The sequence below is a fragment of the Lactuca serriola genome, chromosome 7 (genome assembly GCF_051521515.1).
Source record: "Lactuca serriola cultivar US96UC23 chromosome 7, Lser_US96UC23_V15, whole genome shotgun sequence".
Lineage (NCBI taxonomy): Eukaryota > Viridiplantae > Streptophyta > Magnoliopsida > Asterales > Asteraceae > Lactuca > Lactuca serriola.
In genome coordinates this window covers 58,296,064-58,317,747 of record NC_136414.1, presented here as the reverse complement: position 1 = coordinate 58,317,747, position 21,684 = coordinate 58,296,064, and the positions used below count along the sequence as shown (strand labels likewise).

The 21,684-nt window shown below is 32.9% G+C and overlaps 2 protein-coding genes across 2 annotated transcripts; one reads left to right on the top strand and one right to left on the bottom strand.

Moving 5' to 3' along the window:
* Positions 1-3,624: 3,624 nt before the first annotated feature.
* LOC145062854 (putative protein phosphatase 2C 6) lies at positions 3,625-7,277 on the top strand. Its single transcript, XM_079010442.1, has 4 exons — positions 3,625-4,186; positions 5,945-6,232; positions 6,365-6,470; positions 6,552-7,277. The coding sequence occupies exons 1-4, from the start codon at positions 3,746-3,748 to the stop codon at positions 6,866-6,868; spliced, it is 1,152 nt and encodes a 383-aa protein (XP_078866568.1). The 5' UTR covers positions 3,625-3,745; the 3' UTR covers positions 6,869-7,277.
* A 2,146-nt stretch (positions 7,278-9,423) lies between these two features.
* LOC145062867 (putative ABC transporter B family member 8) lies at positions 9,424-17,227 on the bottom strand. The gene is made up of 7 exons (XM_079010456.1): positions 16,876-17,227; positions 16,668-16,722; positions 16,191-16,369; positions 15,668-16,125; positions 11,722-13,720; positions 10,611-11,026; positions 9,424-9,959 (listed from the first exon to the last, which is right to left on the bottom strand). Exons 1-7 carry the CDS (start codon positions 17,131-17,133, stop codon positions 9,605-9,607), a joined length of 3,720 nt encoding a protein of 1,239 aa, XP_078866582.1. The 5' UTR covers positions 17,134-17,227; the 3' UTR covers positions 9,424-9,604.
* Positions 17,228-21,684: the final 4,457 nt, after the last annotated feature.

Sequence of the window (21,684 nt, the reverse complement as noted above, 5' to 3'; positions counted from 1 at the left end):
GGAGCTTCTTGGCCGTAAACTCCCTTCTAGCCATGATTTCTAATGGTTTTGTTGGTATAAAGCATGAGTTTAAGGCTTCTAGTTCGAGTTCTAAAGATTTGAGGGTCATATGAACCCTTAAGGACCTTAAAATGGAGTTTACTCCCCAAGAACGTTCTTGGGCGGTAAACTCCCGGATCTCACTTATTAGGCAAGCAATCTATGTTATTAAGCTTAAAACAAGTAGTATAAAACAACTAGAGAAGTATACTCACAATCTGGGATAAAAACCCGAAGATCTGTGAGAGGAAATTTGGCTTTTCTCTAATTGGAATTCAACTGATGAACCATTTTGGTTCAGAATTCTATGTATAGTTCTGAAATTTTTGGCAGAAAATATTTCTGTTCTCGGAATGGATTCTAATGACCTAGAGAAACGGAATTACAGTGTTGCACAAAATCCTAGTGCCTCCACTCTCCTAATATCTCTATGGGTGTAAAACCCTGAAAACTGCTAAACTTTTACTCGAAGTCTGAATTTTCACTGTAACTGCTCTACTTCTATTGGATTGAAATGGTTTGATTAGAATGGAAATTTCGGGTTGTCACAACCACAGACAACCTAATTTGAAAAGAATGGACATCACACAAAAGAGTGTGCTCAAAATAAAATAAAACTTAGCTTGATTTGTAAATTCGTTGAATGAAACCCACACCAAATATAAGTAGTCGTGAAGAGAACACAACGCCAAGGCCACACTAATAAGAAATGAAACTAGACTCATACCACTCCATCACATCTATTTATGGAAACAATATCAAGACTTTTCAAAGCAAGAAAGGGAGAAAATTATCATGCACCCAGTACCAATTCCTAATAGGCATCCTAGAGCCCTGTAAAGGCTCAACTTCCAAATTGGGCCCAAAATCATCATGCACCCAATACCAAGAAAGACCATAGTCTACCCATGGCCCAAAGTCAGAAGTCCAATGGCCCAATAAAGATCACACCCTAAAAGCCTAAAATATGGCCCAAATCCGAGAAAGTCAACCCAAAAGTCAAACAGCTGAGTGTGCTAGGCGTACTTAGACTTACGCTTGGCGTACTCCATCCGGGGCCAGTACGCTCAACATACGAGCAGAGTACGCCCCCATACTCGACAGACAGCCAACCCAACTCATTAAGCACTTATTTGGTTAAGCCAACATGCCATATTCTCATATCTGATTCTAGAAAGTGACTTAACACATAAATTTGTCAACTTTACACCCATACATGACTTACTAAGGCCCAGAAATAAAAAAGAATCTTAAAAAGATTATTAACACTTGCATGGACCCCTATCTCTCATAAAGATTACATTTTATGGATAAGGGACCTCAATGGGGCTAAGATCTAATATCCATGGCTTCTGAAGTAGATCATCAACTCAACTTTAGCTCAAAAGACCCAAAAATGCATAAATAACACCCTAAGTTGGGTCTAACACATAAAATCATCAAGATGAGATATATATTTTTTTACCTCAAACGGCTTGCTAAGGTGAAGATAACCCTGGATCTACAAGCACAAGCTACTCCCAAGCAACCTCCAAGTGTTCCTCTTCTTCTTCTTCACCACAAAACACCAATAAACACACTTTCAAGTTCAAATATCACCAAAGACAATTAGGATTTCAATATTAGGGCATAGGGTGATGGAGGTTGATCAATAGAATGTCCAAGGGTGGTATAAGTTGCTTAAATAGGGTGCAAACCCTAAAAATTAGGGTTTACCCCTGCACCACGTATGCCATACATACTCCAAGTATGCCCCATGTACGTGGGTGAATCCCGTGTCTAGAAAAGAGCCAGTACGTTAAGCATACTTAGAGTACTCCCCACGTACTAGCTAGGGACTAAAATCCGATGAATTTTGCATTAAGGGGCTACAAGAAACATACCAAATTCTCGAGTGTTACACCAAAAATGTTTGGTTAACAATTGAAGTTTATAAAAACAAATTAAATCAAATATAAAAAAGGGTATATTACACGAATCGTCCATCAAGTATGTGCCAAAAGACACGTTTAGTCATTATTTTTAAAAATTAACTCAGACCGTCCCTCATTCTGCCCTTATTAATTTCTTTTTCATTTTCAGTTATTTCTTTTATCCTTTTCCGAATAAAAAAATTAAATAAATAGCCCCTTCCATTTCCCTAACTCATACCTTCATCCCTTTTTTCTTACCCACTCCTGTCACCGGCGCCCCATCATCAATATCATTTCGAAGCCTTCAAACTTGAAACAAGATTCAACCAAAGTGACCATCTTCTCTAGAGATTACCCACCCCATGAAACCACGTGTTCATCACCATCGCTCCGCAACCATCAGTGTTTGAAGGTGAGGGTGTGTTCAATTGAGGACAAGATACCTGTGTGATTTCTCAATTAAGGAAAGAAAAAAAAGGAAAGAAGTTGTGATTTAGGTGGTTGTGGACCCTGTGGTTTGTCGATCGAATTGAGAAGAAGGAAGAAGGATCCTCCATCATCATGACTGTTGGGTAGTCGAATCTCCGACATCTATTTCCTCATCTGTCTAATACTCCCTCTGATGACTATAAAAGAACACTTTGATTCTCTCATCTTTTTCTCTTTCAAGCATTTTCTTGTCGTTTGTGTATGAGATTGACGTTGTGTGTGCGAATCTGTTAGGTTACCACCACCATGTTCTTCGTCATTTTGCATCTGGGTATACTTTTGGTGTGTAGCTTAAAATTTGGTGTTACGATTCCCTTTTATGATCTAAGTTTTTGCACTAAACTTAGGTTTTGGCTTCGATTTCTGGATATTCATTTCATATTCATTTTGGTTTTAGATGGTTTCATTTGATTTGTTGTGGTAGGGGTAGACCAGAGCTTCTGGATCATGGAATACATTTTGGTTTTAGATAGTATCATTCATCCATGTCTTGGTTGTATTATTAATGCTAAAAAGCTAGTCTAGTCTACCCCCTTTGTCTCTGGGATATATTTGTTTGTTTGTTTTTTTTAAACTTAAAAAGATCTACCATGTATTTCACATTGGTATCACACGATTTTATCAACGTTTATATCTTTTGAAGTCTCTCCTCTCTTTATAATGACTTATTTTCAGAGTAACTCATAGATTCCACATATATCTTACGTAGCATCAGACCCGTTTGTCTACACCCCCATGATTTAAAATATCTATTGTATATCATTATCAAGCCTTCATCTCTGACAACGAATGTTAGTATGCTAGCATATCTCATATCGATATCATACAATCCTTTAAGCGTCTATATTTAGTGAAGTCACTCTCTCTATATCGACTCATTTGAAAAATAAAACCAAAAACTGACTATTATATGATTATTAATAGTAACTCATAAGATTAAATCCTAGCCTCTTACAGATTTATTTCCATTTCTATTTATTTTTCTTTCATTCTGAAACGTACTCCATTTTTTTTAACAAATAAATAATTTGATAAAGAAACAATTACACGTGTTATTGTATTTAATGATGTGGGGAAATATCGGGGGGTAGTTTATGTAATTAATCATTATTAAGGTTAAATATAGGACCAGTCCATATGTGTTTACTTGTGTATGGGTGACAATTGCGTGTAGCGTCGCCTCATGTCCCCTTCATACGTGTCATCATCTCAGTCCCCCTTTCTCCTTCATTTTATTTCACACAATCATCATTCTCCATTAACACACACATTTCCACATTACTACTGTGTGTGTGTTTTCAACAATGCTCATGGATTCCGAAGACGGAGACGCTAACCACGTTGACTCGTTTGAGATTTCGTCAGCGAGTTCAACGGTTTCATCGTTATTTAGCAGCAGCGACGTCGACGTTTCCAGCAATCTCTCCATAACCAGCAGCTCCTCCGGCGAGATTTTAGCTGCGGCGGTGGTGCCGCTTACGTTGACCGTGGAACGGGAAGGTGAGGAAGGACGAGTAGCTAGGAAGTTGAAGAAGTGCGTTGGGAGGAATAAGGGAGTCGCGTGGGGGTTTAGGTCGGTAATCGGACGGCGGAAGGAGATGGAGGATGCGGTTGCGGTGGTGCCGGGATTCATGTCGCATACGTGCGATCGCGTCGGAGGATGTACGAATCCTGGTTCTGGAAACTCCGTCGAGATCTCTCCGATTCATTTCTTCGGCGTTTACGATGGCCATGGTGGATCACAAGTAAGCTAGCTAGCTTCTTAAATCCTTTCACAAATTTTCAGTTTCAGATTCAAATTTTACTAAAAATTCATACACATTTGGTCAAAAATCAAACCGAGTTTGTTATTCATTGGATTATAAGTCCTGTGTGCATCATTTCATTATGTTCGTTTCATTTTCATTCATAATCGCACAATGGAATTGATCTCGATCTCCTGTGTGAATCACTGCATATAAAATGATAATTTTTTTCTCCATTTGTTGAAGATATTCTTCAACAGACGAGTCTTGATTATTATTAAAATTTGAAGATAACGAAAATCCCAAAATTTAATATCGTTGACCATAAACTCTTGCAATATTTCATGAGCATTAACTCACTATCCATAGTCTCTTATCAATATTTTCCTTTATATACCACAATTTTTTAAAACTTTATAAAATATAATTTTTTTAGTATACAGAAAAAAACTGTTTTTTTTTTATTAAGAAAGATGATTCTTATACAACAATCCAGAAACACAAATTTTTAATTATAAAGAAAATTATTATGTAATATAACTTTTATTTATTAACATATTACATTTATTTGACAGAAATCAACATCTAACCCAACAATTTCATTTTTATGATCTAGGAATATGTTAGTTAATGTAACAAATATTTATTTATGGCTATTTTTAACATAAACACGTAATCAGAAAAATAAATGAAAAGGAAAAGTAACTAATAAATTATGCCAGCTTTTATGAATGTAAATACAATATAGTTGATTCTGACTTGCATGACACGTAGCGTGTCGGGAGTGGTTATTGTGAATTGCATTTATCATTTTTTTTTGTCTTTAGCACACGTGTTTGGTGTTTCCCTTCCAAGAGACTTTAATAATTAAAAAAAAAATTGAAAAAGAACACGACTTTCTAATTCAACATTTTACTTTTTAAATTATTTTTCATCAAGTAACATGATAAACTATTTAATTAAATTGAAAACAAGAGTCTTGTTTTTTAACAGTCTAAAATAAAGTCTTTTTCTATTTTTCACATAATAATTACTTTCTTGTTCTTCTTATTAAATAGTTAAGCACAAATCTTGTAGCTTGCTAAGATGACATATATAGTTATCTATTTTTTGGGTTATAAGGCTTGAACAAAAAAAAAAGTAATACTTTTTGCATGTTGTCATATTTAAAAGAACCGAATGTTTTTATTATTTTTTGTTATCTTATGAGTTGGAAAGTATGAGAAAAAAACAAGCCGATAATCATACAAAAATAACTCATATTAATATATTTAAGATTAAAAGTTATTTTAATCGGAAAGAACAATAAAGAAATCCTAACGTATCTGCTTTAGAAAAATCTTGAGAAGATTTGGCTTGAGCGAGTCAAATAATTCATAAACACTCATTTGACTTTTAAACCATTTCTACGTGACACATAACATTATTTTTTTTGTATTAAAATGGAGTAGATTTGGTTTAGATAGTGATTAATATCTAATTCTTCGACTACTTTTACAACATATTTTCCACCTAAAAATATTCCACCTATTTTCCCTCTTTTAACTTATAGATTTTCAAAAGTAGCAGAATATTCAATAGCTTTTAACAAATTTGTCTTAATATTTATTAGGGTAACTTAATAAATAATAAATAATAATATAACATTAAACAACTATAACCAAATTATTTTTTTCTATATAAATACTTCGAAGTTAGTTATTATTCTAAATTTATATAACTAAAACATTTTATTTATTTTTTTGTTTTAATTACCAGGTGGCGAAATTCTGTGCAGAGCGAATGCATGAAGTGATAGCAGAAGAGTGGGATCAAGAAGCATCTAACGGTTGTAAATGGAAACAAAGATGGGAGTCAGTGATGTCCAGTAGCTTTGAAAGAGCCGACAATGAAGTCTTATCAGAGGCCGCAGCTCCTGAAATCGTCGGATCCACCGCAGTTGCGGTGGTGTTATCCGGTTGCCAAATCATCGTATCCAACTGCGGTGATTCCCGAGCAGTACTTTTCCGAGGCACGGAATCCATCCCTTTAACAGTTGATCAAAAGGTCTCAAAGATTCCCAACAACTTGTGCAATGAAAAACAATAGAGAAAATTCACCTTTTCTTTTGCAAATCTCAACACGATTATTTATTTTTTAAGAGTTTAAATAATATCTTGTATTCCATTGCTTCTATAGCCCGATAGAGAAGATGAACTCTTGAGAATCGAAGAACAAGACGGAAAAGTCATAAATTGGAATGGAGCAAGAGTATTTGGAGTCCTTGCCATGTCACGAGCGATTGGTAATCCCACATTTTACTCAACTTTATTTTACAGTATCAGTATCAGTATCAGTAACTATATCTGTAAATATATATATCCAGGTGATAGATACTTAAGACCGTGGATAATACCAGTACCCGAAATAACATTCACAACAAGAACCGATGAAGACGAGTGCTTAATAATAGCAAGTGATGGACTTTGGGATGTAATGTCAAACACCGAGGTGGGTGAGGTGGCTCGCCGGATTTTGCGGCGGCGGCGGCGGTCTGCCGCCGGTGAAGTACCGGCGGCGCAAGTCCTGGCTGACAGCCTGATTGAAATAGCTGTGGGTAGAAATAGTTCGGATAATATATCGGTAATTGTTGTTGATCTTAAATCAAAGAGAAAGCATCATCATATATCATCATCATCATGATACATGAAACAAAAGAATTTGTTAAACGATCTGAACAGATTAAGAGCTTAGATTAAGAGCTTGTATAAAGCTGACTGGTTTCCGAGTTGGTGAACAAGATCATAAGACCTAACTTTTACTTGGTTTTGATCCGTTATATATTCAGACAAATGTTGAGTATAAGAAACTGTGATGAGTCATGATGATGATGTTATTGGTGAAAAGATGAGCATTTAATTGTGTTATTTAACGTGTGATTATTGGTGCTCATTGGTTTTGATCAACAAGGTTATTATTAATTTATTTTGTTATGTAATTTATCGAAGTTTATCAACGTCATATGATTAATGTTCTTATTTGACCGGTGGTCAAATGACGTTTGATGTTGGTGTATTGCGTTACAACGAAATATATTTTTGATTATTGAGCATTCTTGGTGTTTATGTTTAGGGTAACCTAAGTTGTTTCGGAAATCTTAAAAATTGATTGTGAAAAAATAAATAAGTAAGATTTTTATAATCTTGGTTTTATTGTCTCGATCAAAGTCTCTAGTACCAATAACAAAAGGATTCCTCAAAATAATTCGGCGGATAATATTACAATATGTTTTCAAAACGTAAATATTTGTATTTAATATAAAGTTTCTAAAAGATATAACAAAATAAATAATACTAATGTTAAAACAGTCCAGTTAAAATGTTCAATTTGGTCTGATCCGGTCCAAGGAAGTCCAAATAAAGCCTAATGGTATTCAAGTCCGGTCCGTGCTGAAGGATATGGCCCGACTAATGACTATCCGGCTGGATAAAACCCAGTTTTGGATTTTTTTTGGTTACTAAGATATGAACAAAAAGACCAATATTGAAAAAAAAAAAAAAAAACCTGAAACTGAACTAATCTAAAATGAGACTGGACCGGCTTGTGACCGTTTTGAAAAAAACAAAAAAAGACCGTTTTGTGATCGGTCCCAAAAAGACCGGACAGTTCTGAGATCGACATAAGACGGGTCCAAGATTGACTTGAAACCGGTCAGAAGCGAAAGTTTATATGCCAATAAATTTTGTTTTGATTACACATTTTTTATTCATGATTACCTAACTTCTTTCTTTTATTAAATTTTAATGTATCATTTGATTAATTCTTAATGTATCATTTTAGTGTTAATCACATATTTGTTAACAGAAAAACTCAAAATTTACCGAAGCCAAACCAGAAAAGTTTGAAATTGAACTAGGAAAGATGCAGACAGTTAGTCCGAAAAAGACCAGATCGAAAAAGATTGTTGTCCGAAAAAAACCAGACCGAGACCGTCTAAAAAAGACTCGATCGGTCCGGGATCACCAATGTGTATCTCTAGCTCGGGTTACGTCTACTTTTAAAAGGGAGATAAAATCATCTTACGACCTAGTGAGTCATAATTTTATGTACTTATACATAAATAATAAAAATAAGTAGTTAAAAGGCAATTCAATCGACATGTTTAAATATCCTCTATCAGCTAATAACATTTAGGATGTGTTTGATGTATATAATCTAACTTATTCAATGTTGTGTTTGGTAAGACACCTAAAATAGTTTATAACCTACCTTATATAAAGGTATTTGAAATGACTTATTGAGAAATTAGAGAGATGAATAGCTAGGTTGGCAAATGTAAATGAACATTTTAAAATTGAAAGTGAAATCTGGTAGAAACATCGGAACATATTATGTGATATCGTAAAACGTTTATATCAACAAATTACATGAATCTATTATAACAATGATGATGTGTAAACGATCAAAATAAAGAATTGCTTCAATTTATCCAAATTTAAGCATGGAGTAGTTGATAAATTGACTTATGAATATGAAAATATTATTTCCTCTTACTTAATTCTGAATATGAATTATAAATATGATATGGTTGCTCTTGAGAAATTTCTTGACACTAACGATCTTTTGAAGATTGTGAATGAGACTTTGAATGTTTCAAAACAAATAAAAATTTGTAAAAATTCTTCCTCAAATGATAAATCAATTTTGGATGACAAATTTGATGAATTAAATGATGTTAGTGATACAATGAGTAAAATAGAAGAAGATATTGATTGTTCTGAACTAGCTGTGAATAAACTTCTTACTTTTAGTGGTAATTTTGAAGCTACTGATTCAGATATAAATAAACATTTTTATATAACTTCCAAAATAAAGTAATTCTTACAAACTGTTCTTGAAAGTTGCAATTCCAAAATATTTCATGAGAATGTTGATGCAAAACTGATTATGAATCTGATTTTGATAAGGAAAATTTGAGATATGAAGGATTATTATTAATAAAATTAGAAGGATTGTTGCTTATTTCTTTATACATAAACTATTTATATTTTATTCAAACAAGAATTTTATAACAAAATATAAGTGTACTATGACTTGCAAATAAAGAAAACTGAAATATACTAATATTTTTATCCAAAACCCAATTTAACCATATTGCATTATGAGATCAGCTTTCTTTATTATTGTTAATTTTTTGTTGTAATAATTAATTCTCTATTTAACTTCATTCACACATAATCATAAGAGTTGCACACCACTTGTTAGATCAAATGCCCAATTAAAGATATAAACATTTCATCAAGGTTACATATAAATCATCCCAACAATAATCCGATTTTAGTCATGTTACCCAACAATCGCTCAATTACAAGCACATTTCATCGGGTACTCTCACAACCCTCATTACTATATACATAAAAATACCATTAAAAGAAAACCTTATGTTTTCTGAAGATTAGCTAGTTCAAAGAACGCCCCTTTCTTATTTTTGAGTTGATTATAAGTTCCTTGTTCCAAAACTTTCCCTTCAGACACAAAAGCAATTGAGTCGAGGTGTCTTATTGTATTAAGTCGATGTGCCACTACAACTGTAGTCCTTCCAACCATAATTCGATCCAGTGCTTCTTGAACAACTTGTTCTGATTGGACATCAAGGGCACTTGTAGCTTCGTCTAGTAGTAAGATTGTTGGGTTGCGAATAATTGCTCTAGCAATTGCAATTCGTTGTTTTTGTCCACCTGATAATTGTACTCCTCTTTCACCACATTCAGTTTCATACCCGTCTTTTAGTGCCCTGGAAAGATCATATATATATATAAAAAAAAATAAGGATTTGTTTCTTGTTTTTCTCTATTGAGTCGTTTACTGAATGAGTGAATAAGTAATGATGTATATCTGGATAAAATGTTGTTTCTAGATTTTTAAGATAATCAATTTATCTTTGCATTATAATTTTTTTTTCATAAAAGTCTTGATTTTAACATGAGATGAGTTAGATAAGTAAAATGGTTGGTGTCTTAATACATAAAGCTATATTTTTTTGGCTTAACTCATTAAATCGTTATCTTACGAAACTTTTTAGATCAAATAAGTTGGGGAAAATCGAATATAATGTTGTAGAGGTTTTTCGATTAAAAACTTTTTTTTTTTAATTTGCTTGTGTAGTAAAAACTATCGAGTTTTGCAAAATGAACTTTTTCATAGTTTTATTTTTTTTATCTTTTATCATTTTATTTGATTTACTATAAATAAAAATCGTTTTTTATGTTTAATATAATGTAAAATAGATATATAAAATTTTTAAAACTTATAAATCATATAATTTAATTTTATAACAAAATAGAAAAAGTTCGAAATTTGGTGAAATTTAGAAACATATTAATGCTAGAAAAATAATTAAAAATATATGAATATAAAACAAATATTATCATTATAATGTACTTACGAGATGAAAGTATGAGCATTTGCAGCTTTAGCAGCTTCAATCAATTCGTTTTCAGAAGCATCAACTTTTCCAAAAATAATATTGTCACGAATCGTGCCCGAATATAAAACGGGTTCTTGGCTAACGAGTGCCATATGCTTTCTATACCATTCAATGTTGAACATCCTTATGTCTACTCGGTCTATTTTCACCGTACCTCTGTCTGTATCATAGAATCTTTGGACCAATGCAATAACTGTTGACTTTCCACAACCACTTTTTCCAACTAATCCTACGCTTGTTCCGGGTTTTACTTCTAAACAAAATTCTCTTAAGATTAATGTCTCAGGTCTACATGGATATGCAAAATCGACTTTTCTTATTTCTATTCCACCACTTAGTTTTTCCAACTTTACTCCACTGCTTCCATCTCCTTCCTGTTTTCATATGATCATTAGCTGGTTCTTATTTGAAACATAGGAAACAATATCATTAATAGGTAACAAATTGTTTGTTTGTTTGTTTTTTTTTTTTTTTACAAAATACCATTTAAAAAAAGTCAAATAATGGTATTTCACTACTATTTTGTGAAGATAAATTCCAGATGAAATAAATATGGATAATATGTTTTTAGAACAATGGTATTTTGTGAAGTAAAAATTGCATTTGTGACATTTTATATTATAAATTAAATGGATACTAGTTTAGTTTATGATATGTATTAAGTTAACTTTTTTGTCTTTCAAAGTTATTTACATTTTTCGTGCTTTTTAACACTACAACAAAGGTTACTATCGAAAAATATTTTATATATTGTGTTTTTTTTTACGGATTAAATCTTAATTTTATTTATATATTTTTTTCTAAAAATACCTTTATGTTTTTTCTTCGATCTGGCCATTTTATTAGTTTTTCTGAAAACTTGTCACGTGTGAGTGTGTTTTCGGAAAATGAGTAAAGAGCCGAGGGTTTTTTTTTTTTTTTTGGAAAAATATTCAAAGGTTGAAGGTTTTTTTTGATAAAAATAAAATAAAATAAAGATTTAAACTGAAAAACAGTTTATTTATATTAACCCTAAAAACAAAATACATATTTAAATATAAAAACTGAGATTTGGTGATTGGCTACTTACATGAACATTGGTGGAGATTAGTGATTGGCGATCAAGAATGGAGAAAACCGAAGCAACAGCTTTGGAGCCTTTAGCTATATCGGAAGTCATACTTCCGGCATCAGCTATTACTTTTCCGGTGCTGATCAATATAAAAAAAGTCTTGAAAACGTCACCGGCCGATATCTCTCCGGCGTTGACCAGCTTCCCACCATACCAAAAATCCAAAGCCCAACATATAAAAGTCAACCCTTGAGCTGACCCGATTCCGATTCCGGCCAACCACGCCTTCTTCCTCGCTTCCCTTCTCGGCCCATCTTGAGCTTTGTCAAAAAGCTGAAGAACAATCCCTAAACTTTGAAACGAAGTCACAATCCGATGATTGTAAACAGCCTCAACAGCAATCTGAGTGCTTTGATTCTGATACTTTATGAAGTTAGCCGACATTGTTGAAAGTAGCACTTTTCTTGCGTAGAAACAGAGAATCGTTAGAGGTTGAACTGCGATCATCACAAGTGCAAGCTTCCAAGCCACGATTAAACCCATAATCATGGCGATCAACACCCCTGACCCCGTTTGGATTAGTAACGACATTCTGTCAGCTACAAGAGATTTCACCATTGAAGCTTCGTTGCTTAACCTCGAGCACAACGCACCACTTGCGTTTTCTTCATCGTCAAACCAGGCCGTTTCGAAGGTCAAGATCTTTTCAAGCATTTTCAGTCTGATTCTTTTGGTTAATTGTTCACCCATGTATGCGAAGTTGTAATGCTGTAAGAGGTTAACGAGGATAGAGATGATGGAAAGTGAACAGAAGATTATGGAGTAAGTTCTTATTCGGGAATTCATCTCTTCGTGATTTAGTACAAAAAAAGCTGAAATCATTCCTCCTACTGTTAACGCGTACACCGGTTGCACAGCGCCAAACGTCGCCGCTGCTAAGCTCCCAATCACCGCTTGTTTCCATTCCGGCGAGTTTAGAGCAAGGAGTCGGGAGAACGAAGGCGGTGGGTGATTTGATGATGATAGCAATTGTGGATCGTTGAAAGGCATCGGTGAATCGAACATTGCTGGGCTTGATTTCGACGTACTTAACCTCGAAGCACTGCTTTTTGTCACCGGAGTGTGGTGTTCGTCGTTAAACGAGCTGAATTGGCGCTGAAGTTTGACTAAATGGGCGTACTGACCTGTGTGACTGTTGATTAATTCGGTGTGTGGGCCTTGTTCGATAACCCTACCTTCACTCATGACTGCAATCACATCTGCGTTTCGTATCGTTGCAAGCTTGTGAGCAACCACCATTGTTGTTCTTCCCATGGAAGCTTGATCAAGAGCAGTTTGAACAAGTTTCTCCGATTCCGAATCAAGTGCGCTCGTAGCTTCATCGAGAAGAAGAATCACAGGGTTTTTAATAATCGCTCGAGCAATCGCTATCCTCTGCTTCTGTCCCCCCGATAACAACGCCCCTCTTTCACCGACCTTCGTTTCATATCCTTCCGGAAGCTGCCGGATGAAATTATGAGCATTGGCCGCCGTTGCAGCAGCGATTACTTCCTCCATTGTTGCATCGATCTTCCCAAACATAATGTTTTCTCGAATCGACGTTCCAAATAGCGCGTGTTCTTGACTTACGAGTCCCATTTGTGCTCGCAACCATTTCAACTGTAGTTTTTTGATATCGATTCCATCAACACGAATAATTCCTCGATCTGCGTTGTAAAATCTCTGAACCAAAGCAATGGCGGTGGATTTACCACTACCACTTGCTCCCACTAGAGCGACAGTGCTTCCTGCTTCGATTTTGAGGTTGAAATCTTTGAGAATAATGGAGTTAGGTCTTGAAGGATATGTGAATTCGACATTTTCGAATTCAATTTGTCCGTGGATTTCATCAGGTACAAGTCCTTTGATATCTTCACCATCGATTTCTGGGACTCGATCGATTCTATGGAAGATTCTTGACGCTGCTATTGATGCTTCCGTGAAGTGATTCAGTTCCGGTAACGCCATCCCAAGAGCTCTTCAAAAACAAAACGAGCATTCAGAATCATATTTCCGGATATGACCATTTTGGTCCCTAAAATTCTGTTTCATTACATTTTGACATATATTTTGGATAATTTTATTTTATTTTATTTTTATACAAACTAGGTGTGAGACCCATGTATTACATGGGTTTATTTAAAAAAAATTAAATATAAAATTTTAGCAATTTGAAAAATTTGAATTTATAAGAAAAATGATGAATCTTTTGAATTATTAAAATTAAAGAGACTTTAATGTATTAGATACATTACATATATAAACCATTTCTAATAAATACCTTACATATTAAATGTGGAATTTTAATTTAATAAAATGAAAAATACAATAAAATGACAAGTGGAAAATAGAAAATTTAAAAATGTTAGAAAATGTCATGTGTCCAAATGAAGGATAAGAGGACATGTGGCAAAAAAACCTTCATTTATTATAGTAGACTAGTTGTGAGACCCGTGTATTACACGGGTTTATTAAAAATAAAAATGTAATATCAATATTTAAATATTAAATATTTTATAAAATAATAATTTTACATATCATAATGTAATCTTTTAAAAAATTTATAAAAGAAAATCAAATCTTCTTTAGAACATTATGAGACTTTATTATCAAATTAATAGAATGATTCTTTTTCCTTATATGAAATTTTATTTTAAAAAATGGAAACTCTAAAAAAATGACAAGTGGAAAATAATAATTCTAAAATTCTCACAAAATTACATGTGGCAAAACTCTTGAGAATTTGACAAGTGTAAAAAAAAACCTTCATTTATTAGAGACTAGGTGTGAAACCCGTGTACTACACGGGTTTATTAAAAATAAAAATTTAATATCAATAATTAAACATTAAATATTTTATAAAATAATATTTTTACATAACATAATGTAATCTTTAGGAACATTTATATAAGAAATCAAATATTCTGTAAAACATTTATGAGACTTTTATCAAATTAATAGAATGATTATCTTTCCTTGTAAACTCATTAGAATTTTATGGAAATTTATTTTTAAAAAATGGAAATTCCCAAAAAATGACAAGTGAAAAATAATAATTCTAAAACTCTCACAAAATTACATGTGGCAAAAGTCTTGAAAATTTGACAAGTGGCAAAAAAACCTTCATTTATTAAATAGGACTAGGTGTGAGACCCATGTATTACATGGGTTTATTTAAAAAAAATATGAAATTTTAACAATTTGAAAAGTTTGAATTTGTAAGAAAAGTGAGAAATTTTTTGAATTATTAAAATTAATAGGGCTTTAATGTATTGAATACATTACATATATACATCATTTTTAGTAAATACTTTACATATATATTAGCTTACATATTAAATGTGAAATTTTAATTAATAAAATAAAAAATACAATAAAATGACAAGTGGAAAATAGAAAATTTAAAAATTTTACAAAATGTCATGTGTCCTATGAATGAGAAGAGGACATGTGACAAAAAAACTTCATTTATTAGAGTAGATTTTATATGGTTTAAAGATTTTCATCCGACAAAAAACTATTATGTATTTTCCGAAAAACGTTGTGCCTTTTATGCAAGCAAAAGACGTTATTTGCATAAAACATAGGACGTTTTGATCATTTTTTCTTTAAAATACATCGGGTAACAAAGCAAAACACGAAAAACACGATTTGCGTTTGGCTTAAATTGTGAAAAAAAGAATCCGGATCTTATACTAGATTTTTAGTTATTTTTCAAATATAACGATAGATATAAAGATATGGGTAAAATGGTCATTTTTATAAATCAATAGTTGAACTCTTAACTTAAATGATTTAGGCACTAAAAACATGACAACTATTTTTTAATCAAATTGTTAGACCACACATTTGTAAAAATCAACAAAATCCAGGCGAACCAAAAATATAATTAACCAAATAAGCGAAAAAAAAAAAAAATACTTACAATCCACCTAACACAAATGCAAGACCGGAGGTGTACACCCGCCCTCCACTTTCTCCTTTATACATAACCAAACGGCTTCCATACCACGCAATCAATGCCCATATAGCAAAAGAAAGCCCAGTGCTCCCAACAGCAAGACCTTTCGCGATTCCTTGTTTCAAACCCATTTCAGTTGTCCGGTCTAAAATCATCGAGTACTTTTCGACAATCATTTTCTCAGCAGTAAACGAGTAAACAGTTTTTATGGAAGCAAGCGCTTGTTCCACAATACTGTTCGCCTTACTGTATTCTAGGAAAGACTTTTTTGACAAAAACAACAGATATTTTCCGTAGATAAGACCTGGAATAATCAAGAAAACCGTCGTTGGAAAAGCTACCAAAGCCATTCTCCACGAGAAGTATGTGCAAAATGCTAATCCAGATAAGAACATCGACGTGTACATCAAGAATTTTGGCACCTACAAAAAGTTAAAATGAATTAATGACGGTTTGTCTACGGGTGTCACGATAAGGGTGTGGTTACCTTTTCACTAAGGACTTCTTGGAGGAGGGAGGTGTCTTTTGAAATGCTATTGATGATTTCTGAAGTTGTTGCTTCTTGTGAATCAAAGAAACCAACTTCTTGTCGTAAAATCGCCTCCAAATATTTGTAACGAATTTTTAGGACTTGACGTTCGCTTATTTTACTCCAACAATATCCTTCTGCAGACAATTGATTGATGAGTTAAATGCAAGAAATAGCAATTATTTTTGTTTATTTGTGTATTAGATCAAATATGTCTAATAATAATGATGTACCTTTGTGTTATTTCCTTATTAGGACATATACCTATAAAAATATACCTAATTATAGTAGTAGTAAAGAAATGATATAACATGAACAAGTGCAAGTATATCGTTATAATAAACAAATCAAAGAACTTATGTATTGATTTCGTGTATTTAACCCTTGATTAGCATTTACACAATAAAAAACCAAAACAAAAACATAGAAGCTTACCCATAAACGCCATTACCATCACCCCTAAACCGATGTACACGAAAGCCAAACTACACTGGTACAAAACACAAACAAAACCAAATGAGACAATCGAGTGGGTATTAAAATAGTTTTTGTGACATTACTATTCTCTATTTATGCAAATTTTTGTAACAACAAAAGAAAAATGAAAACAGAATCCAAAAGATTACAGAAAATGCATGCTAACCTTTTCAATTTCGTGCATAAAGTTTTCTGGGTTTCGTTGAACACCTTTGCCATAACCCAAACTATTAAAAAGACGACTAACAAAAACCAATAAAACATTTGTAGACATCCCATCTCCAATTGCTCCAAGTGTGCCCAAAACTATCAACAATTTGTCATACCAATCGGCATAACGGAAAATAATAGTTATGGACTTTTTCTTTTTCTTCTTCATGTTCTCCTCCATTGATTTCTCCGGCGACTTGGTCGGAGAACTCATCTTTCCGGTGAGTTTCTTGGAACAAGTGGAAGTGGAGGATGGTTATGTTTAAATAATTGGAGATGATATATATCTGTATATATAGAGTAATAGAGAGCTATTGTGGGTGGTATATATGTGGAAAGGTGTGTAAAGAACTGAAAATAAAAGAATACGGAGTATATTTCTTGACTGTCGAATCGTAAGCAGGAAAGAGATCATTGGTTTTTGCCCATGCACCTTTTCTATCTTACTTTATCTTTTTTAATTGCTTTTCTATTATTTGATTATTGTTTCTCCTATTTGTCTTCTTTCATGGTGAAAATGATGGCTGTGTGACCGTTAAAATGAGTTTAGGTTGTTAAAGTTATATTTGATTACTAGATGGAAACTAGTTAACTAGTTGTTAGTCAATAAAATCAACATTCCGTAAATGTTAGTAAATAAGCTAATTGTGAAATTAAACTTTTATATAGAGTGAACTGCAAAATTGGTCCTCGTGGTTTAGAAAAACTGTGGATAGAGTTCAAAAAGTTTCCGACTTACATGGAAGGTCTAAAATCAAATACTTTATATGGTTTTAGTCCTAAAATTAAGAAATTTTTGTGGTTTTGATCCAAGGAGAACTTAAAAGGATGATTTTGCCCTTCTAATTTTAATTTTGTATTTTTTTATATTTATATTTTAATCTTTTATCAATTAAAAGTAAAAAAAAAATGAATAGGCCTCTCTTTCTCTCTCTCTCTCTCTCTCTCTCTCTCTCATGGATGATATGATTATGATTATGCATTTCATCCTCTTTTCAAAAACACTAAACGCTACTCACCATGATGATTTCCATCAGCCTAATTACATCGTAGCTTCCATCAACCTAATTTGAATAAAGATGGAGAAAACATGGTCGAAAAAATATACTCGTTGAGTTGAAAAAACTCAATGATATACGAATTCCACCATCATTGGAATCAGATGCCCATGAACCCACTACAATCTCAGCCCTACCTCCGAATGCTTCCAACATCGCCGCCCATCACTACCACTCTCTCTTCGTTACTTCTCAAGGCCACCTCTGACCTTTCTATATGGAATTGGGGGAAATCAAAACAAAGTCAATTAGGTCTTGGAATCGGAATCACAGAGCTTGCTGATAAGAGAGTCATTTGAAGAAAAATGTTTGGGAGGAGATGAAAGTTACCAGATTCTATGTTCGGAATCACAAAACTTTTTCTATTTGAGCATGAGGCGTATGCTATGAGAGTTATCAGATTTTGAATCTTTTCATATGATTAATCCATTATGGGTGTCTTGGTCAAGAAGATAATACGAGAGACATGGAAGCCTTACCCTTCAATCGCAGGTTAGAGGTCCAACTGAACTCATATGAAATGATTTGAATCAATTCAACATGGGTCTTGTAAAATTATGGGCTTGATTGCTATGGATATTGCAAATATAGGGCTTGTAAATTTAAGATTCAAACCTGCAACTTGATTGTAGAGTGTTTTTATATGTGTGTATGTGTGTTTATCAATGTATATGAGTGTTGAATTAGTAAGATGTCGATAGAGAAATAGAGAAAGGGAGAGAGGGGGACATGAGAGTGATTGAATAAGATGATGCAGGTAGAAGTAGGATTTTGCAGGTGAAAGGGAGAGGTGATGATTGCAAGGATGATGTTGGAGTTCCGATGATTATCGGAGTTCCGGTGTTCACCAGAAATCTTGGTTTATAACAAAGCACACACCCATACACATTTTTTGTTATGAAATTGTTCTTGATTTGCAAGTTGTGTATGAGAGAGAGAGAGAGAGAGAGAGAGAGAGAAGGATTGAGAGAAAGTCAATTGGGAAGAACTAAGGGGACGAACGACGGATTAGGGGCGTTCTTTTTCTTTTTAATTAAAAAAGTATTAAAGTAAAAATAAGGAATAAAAAAAAGAAACTAAAAGGGTGAAATGGACATTTTAACTCTTTTAGGACCAAAATCACATGAAATTATTGATTTTGAACCATCTATGCAAGTTAGAAACTTTTTGGACCCTATCCACAGTTTTTGTGGAACCACATGGACCAATTTTGCAGTTTTGTCTTTATATATATATATATATATATATATATATATATATATATATATATATATATATATATATATATATATATATATATATATATATACTAGAAAAGTTTGTGTCCCGTGCTATGCACGACCCCACGGAGGGTAAGTTAGGTATTGTTATGTTATGTTTTTTTTATGCTTGGATTTTCAATATAAAAACATGAATATGAAAAAGAAAATAAAATTATATACTTATAATGAGCAATTAAATGAAAGTCGGATTTTTTTTGCATGATCGTTGTAATCAATCATTCGTATCTATGAACATAATTTGGTTGCTTATGTAGTTAAGTGATCTCGTATCTATGAACATAATTTGGTTGCTTATGTAGTTAAGTGATCTGTAGTTTGTATACGACATGCTTTTTTTTTTCTTCGTATTTTAGTATTTGAGAAGTCACAAATTGATGGTCTAGTAATATTGGTTAAAAAACAAATCAATGTTCAAAGCTAAACAATAAATATATCATAAACAAATTTAGTAATATAACATACATTTCAATAATCTATATTGCTAGGTCCTGTTGATTGTTGATTCACCAACAAGCTAATACACATACCGAATGAAATTGCTTAACATGTCAACATCCACGGATAGATGTAATCGATATCCGAAAATTTAGATATTTGAATTTTTGGATGGTGGACTTGGATATCCGAATCCGTATCCAAAATTTTGGATACGGATACGGAATCAATTCAGATATCCAAAATGTTTGTGTTTTTTCATTGATCTAAATAAGTGGAGCAACATTTGTCTAATAATCATCTAAAAACATCTTATATTTACATAAAAATTTCTAACCAAAACATAAAATAGAAAAAAAAAAATATGAAAGAAAGCTACCATTTGTACAATATACCGTAGGAAGAGATGATTGTTTAATGTTTTTATTCTCTAGCTCCATGGCGAGGGGCGGTCCTAGCTAGGTGTCCGGTTTGGCACCGGCAACACCTAGTTTCCCCGCACGTAGTAGAAAAAATTTCGTTTTTTTAATTTTTTTTACCTATTGTGCCACTACGTTAAAAAAATCATGCAACTACTAAATTTTTTTTTTGCAACTACATAAAAAAAATATTGTCACTCTATCGGGAATTACCAAACGAAAAATAAAATAATAAAGAGTCCAAATGCCCAATGTTTTAATCAATTATTGTCTAATAGTCCAATTACCCAAAGCCCAAAATAAAAATTAATTGGATAAATTAGCAATTAGGCTAATTCCTTGTAAAAAAGATATCCCAATGCTAATTAATTGAGTGTTTAATTGTATATTATCGGCACAAGGAAAAAAAATTACGATTACAAAATCGACATCTACTACTCGACTTCCTGCTGCGTCCAAAATTCCTTCAATTGTGCCTTGGCTACTATCGCCTGTCGGACTCGTGAACTCACAATCCTTCATCCTTGATCAATTTCATTGTTGGATCGATCACAATCCTTGATCGATTTCAACAATACTCAATCACTCAATGTCTCAATCTATCGTTCTCTTGAAGACTTGAAGCAAGTATCGATCAACTTCTGTCTTCTTTCAATTTCTATTGTTTTGGTTTATTGGTTAACAAATAACAAAATCCACTTCAAAGCTCAAACTTCAAAGCCCTACACTACAATGAAACAAGTAAGTTTTACTACTAATTCATTTAGATATTTGAAATTGACATATTTTTTTGAAGTTATTGATTGACTCGGGTGAAATTGATTTGTTTTATTGAAGTTATATTGTTTGCTTAGGTTATATTACTATGTTTTTTTATTGAATTGATTGTTTGATTATGTGTAATTGTTATGTTTTTATTGAATTTATTGTTTGATTAGGTGAAAGCAACTTGTTTTATTGAAGTCATTGTTCGATTAGGTGTAATTGTTATGTTTTTATTGAACTTATTGTTTGATTAGGTGAAAGCAACTTGTTTTATTGAAGTCATTCTATGATTAGGTGTAATTTTTATGTTTTTATAGGTTAAACTAAGTGGTTTTTTTTACAAAAAGACAAAGACCTAATCCTAATGAAAGTGGTGAAGAATGTTCCCAAATACCAATCACCAATCAATCAATCCCTTCCGTTTCTATTCCTAATGCAACTCCACAAACACCAATCACCAATCAATCAATCCCTTCGGTTTCTAATGCAACTCCACAAACACCATGCTCTAACCAACCTAATGATAATGTTGACTTGAAAGATCTTCCAAAGGACCCGACAGATAGGCCATTGATTACAAGTTACAAACCAAATATAAGAGATGATGTAAGAAGAGCATATTTTCTTCAAGGACCGTGTCAAGTAAGGGCACATAAGTTTCCTAAAAAAATAGGTGATAGATTTAGAAGATTCGTTCTTTCATGGTTTGATGACTTTGATTGGTTGGAATCTAGTGTGAAAAAGAATAGTGCATATTGTTTATATTTTTATTTGTGTGGGGACCTCATGGGACAAAAAGGAGGGA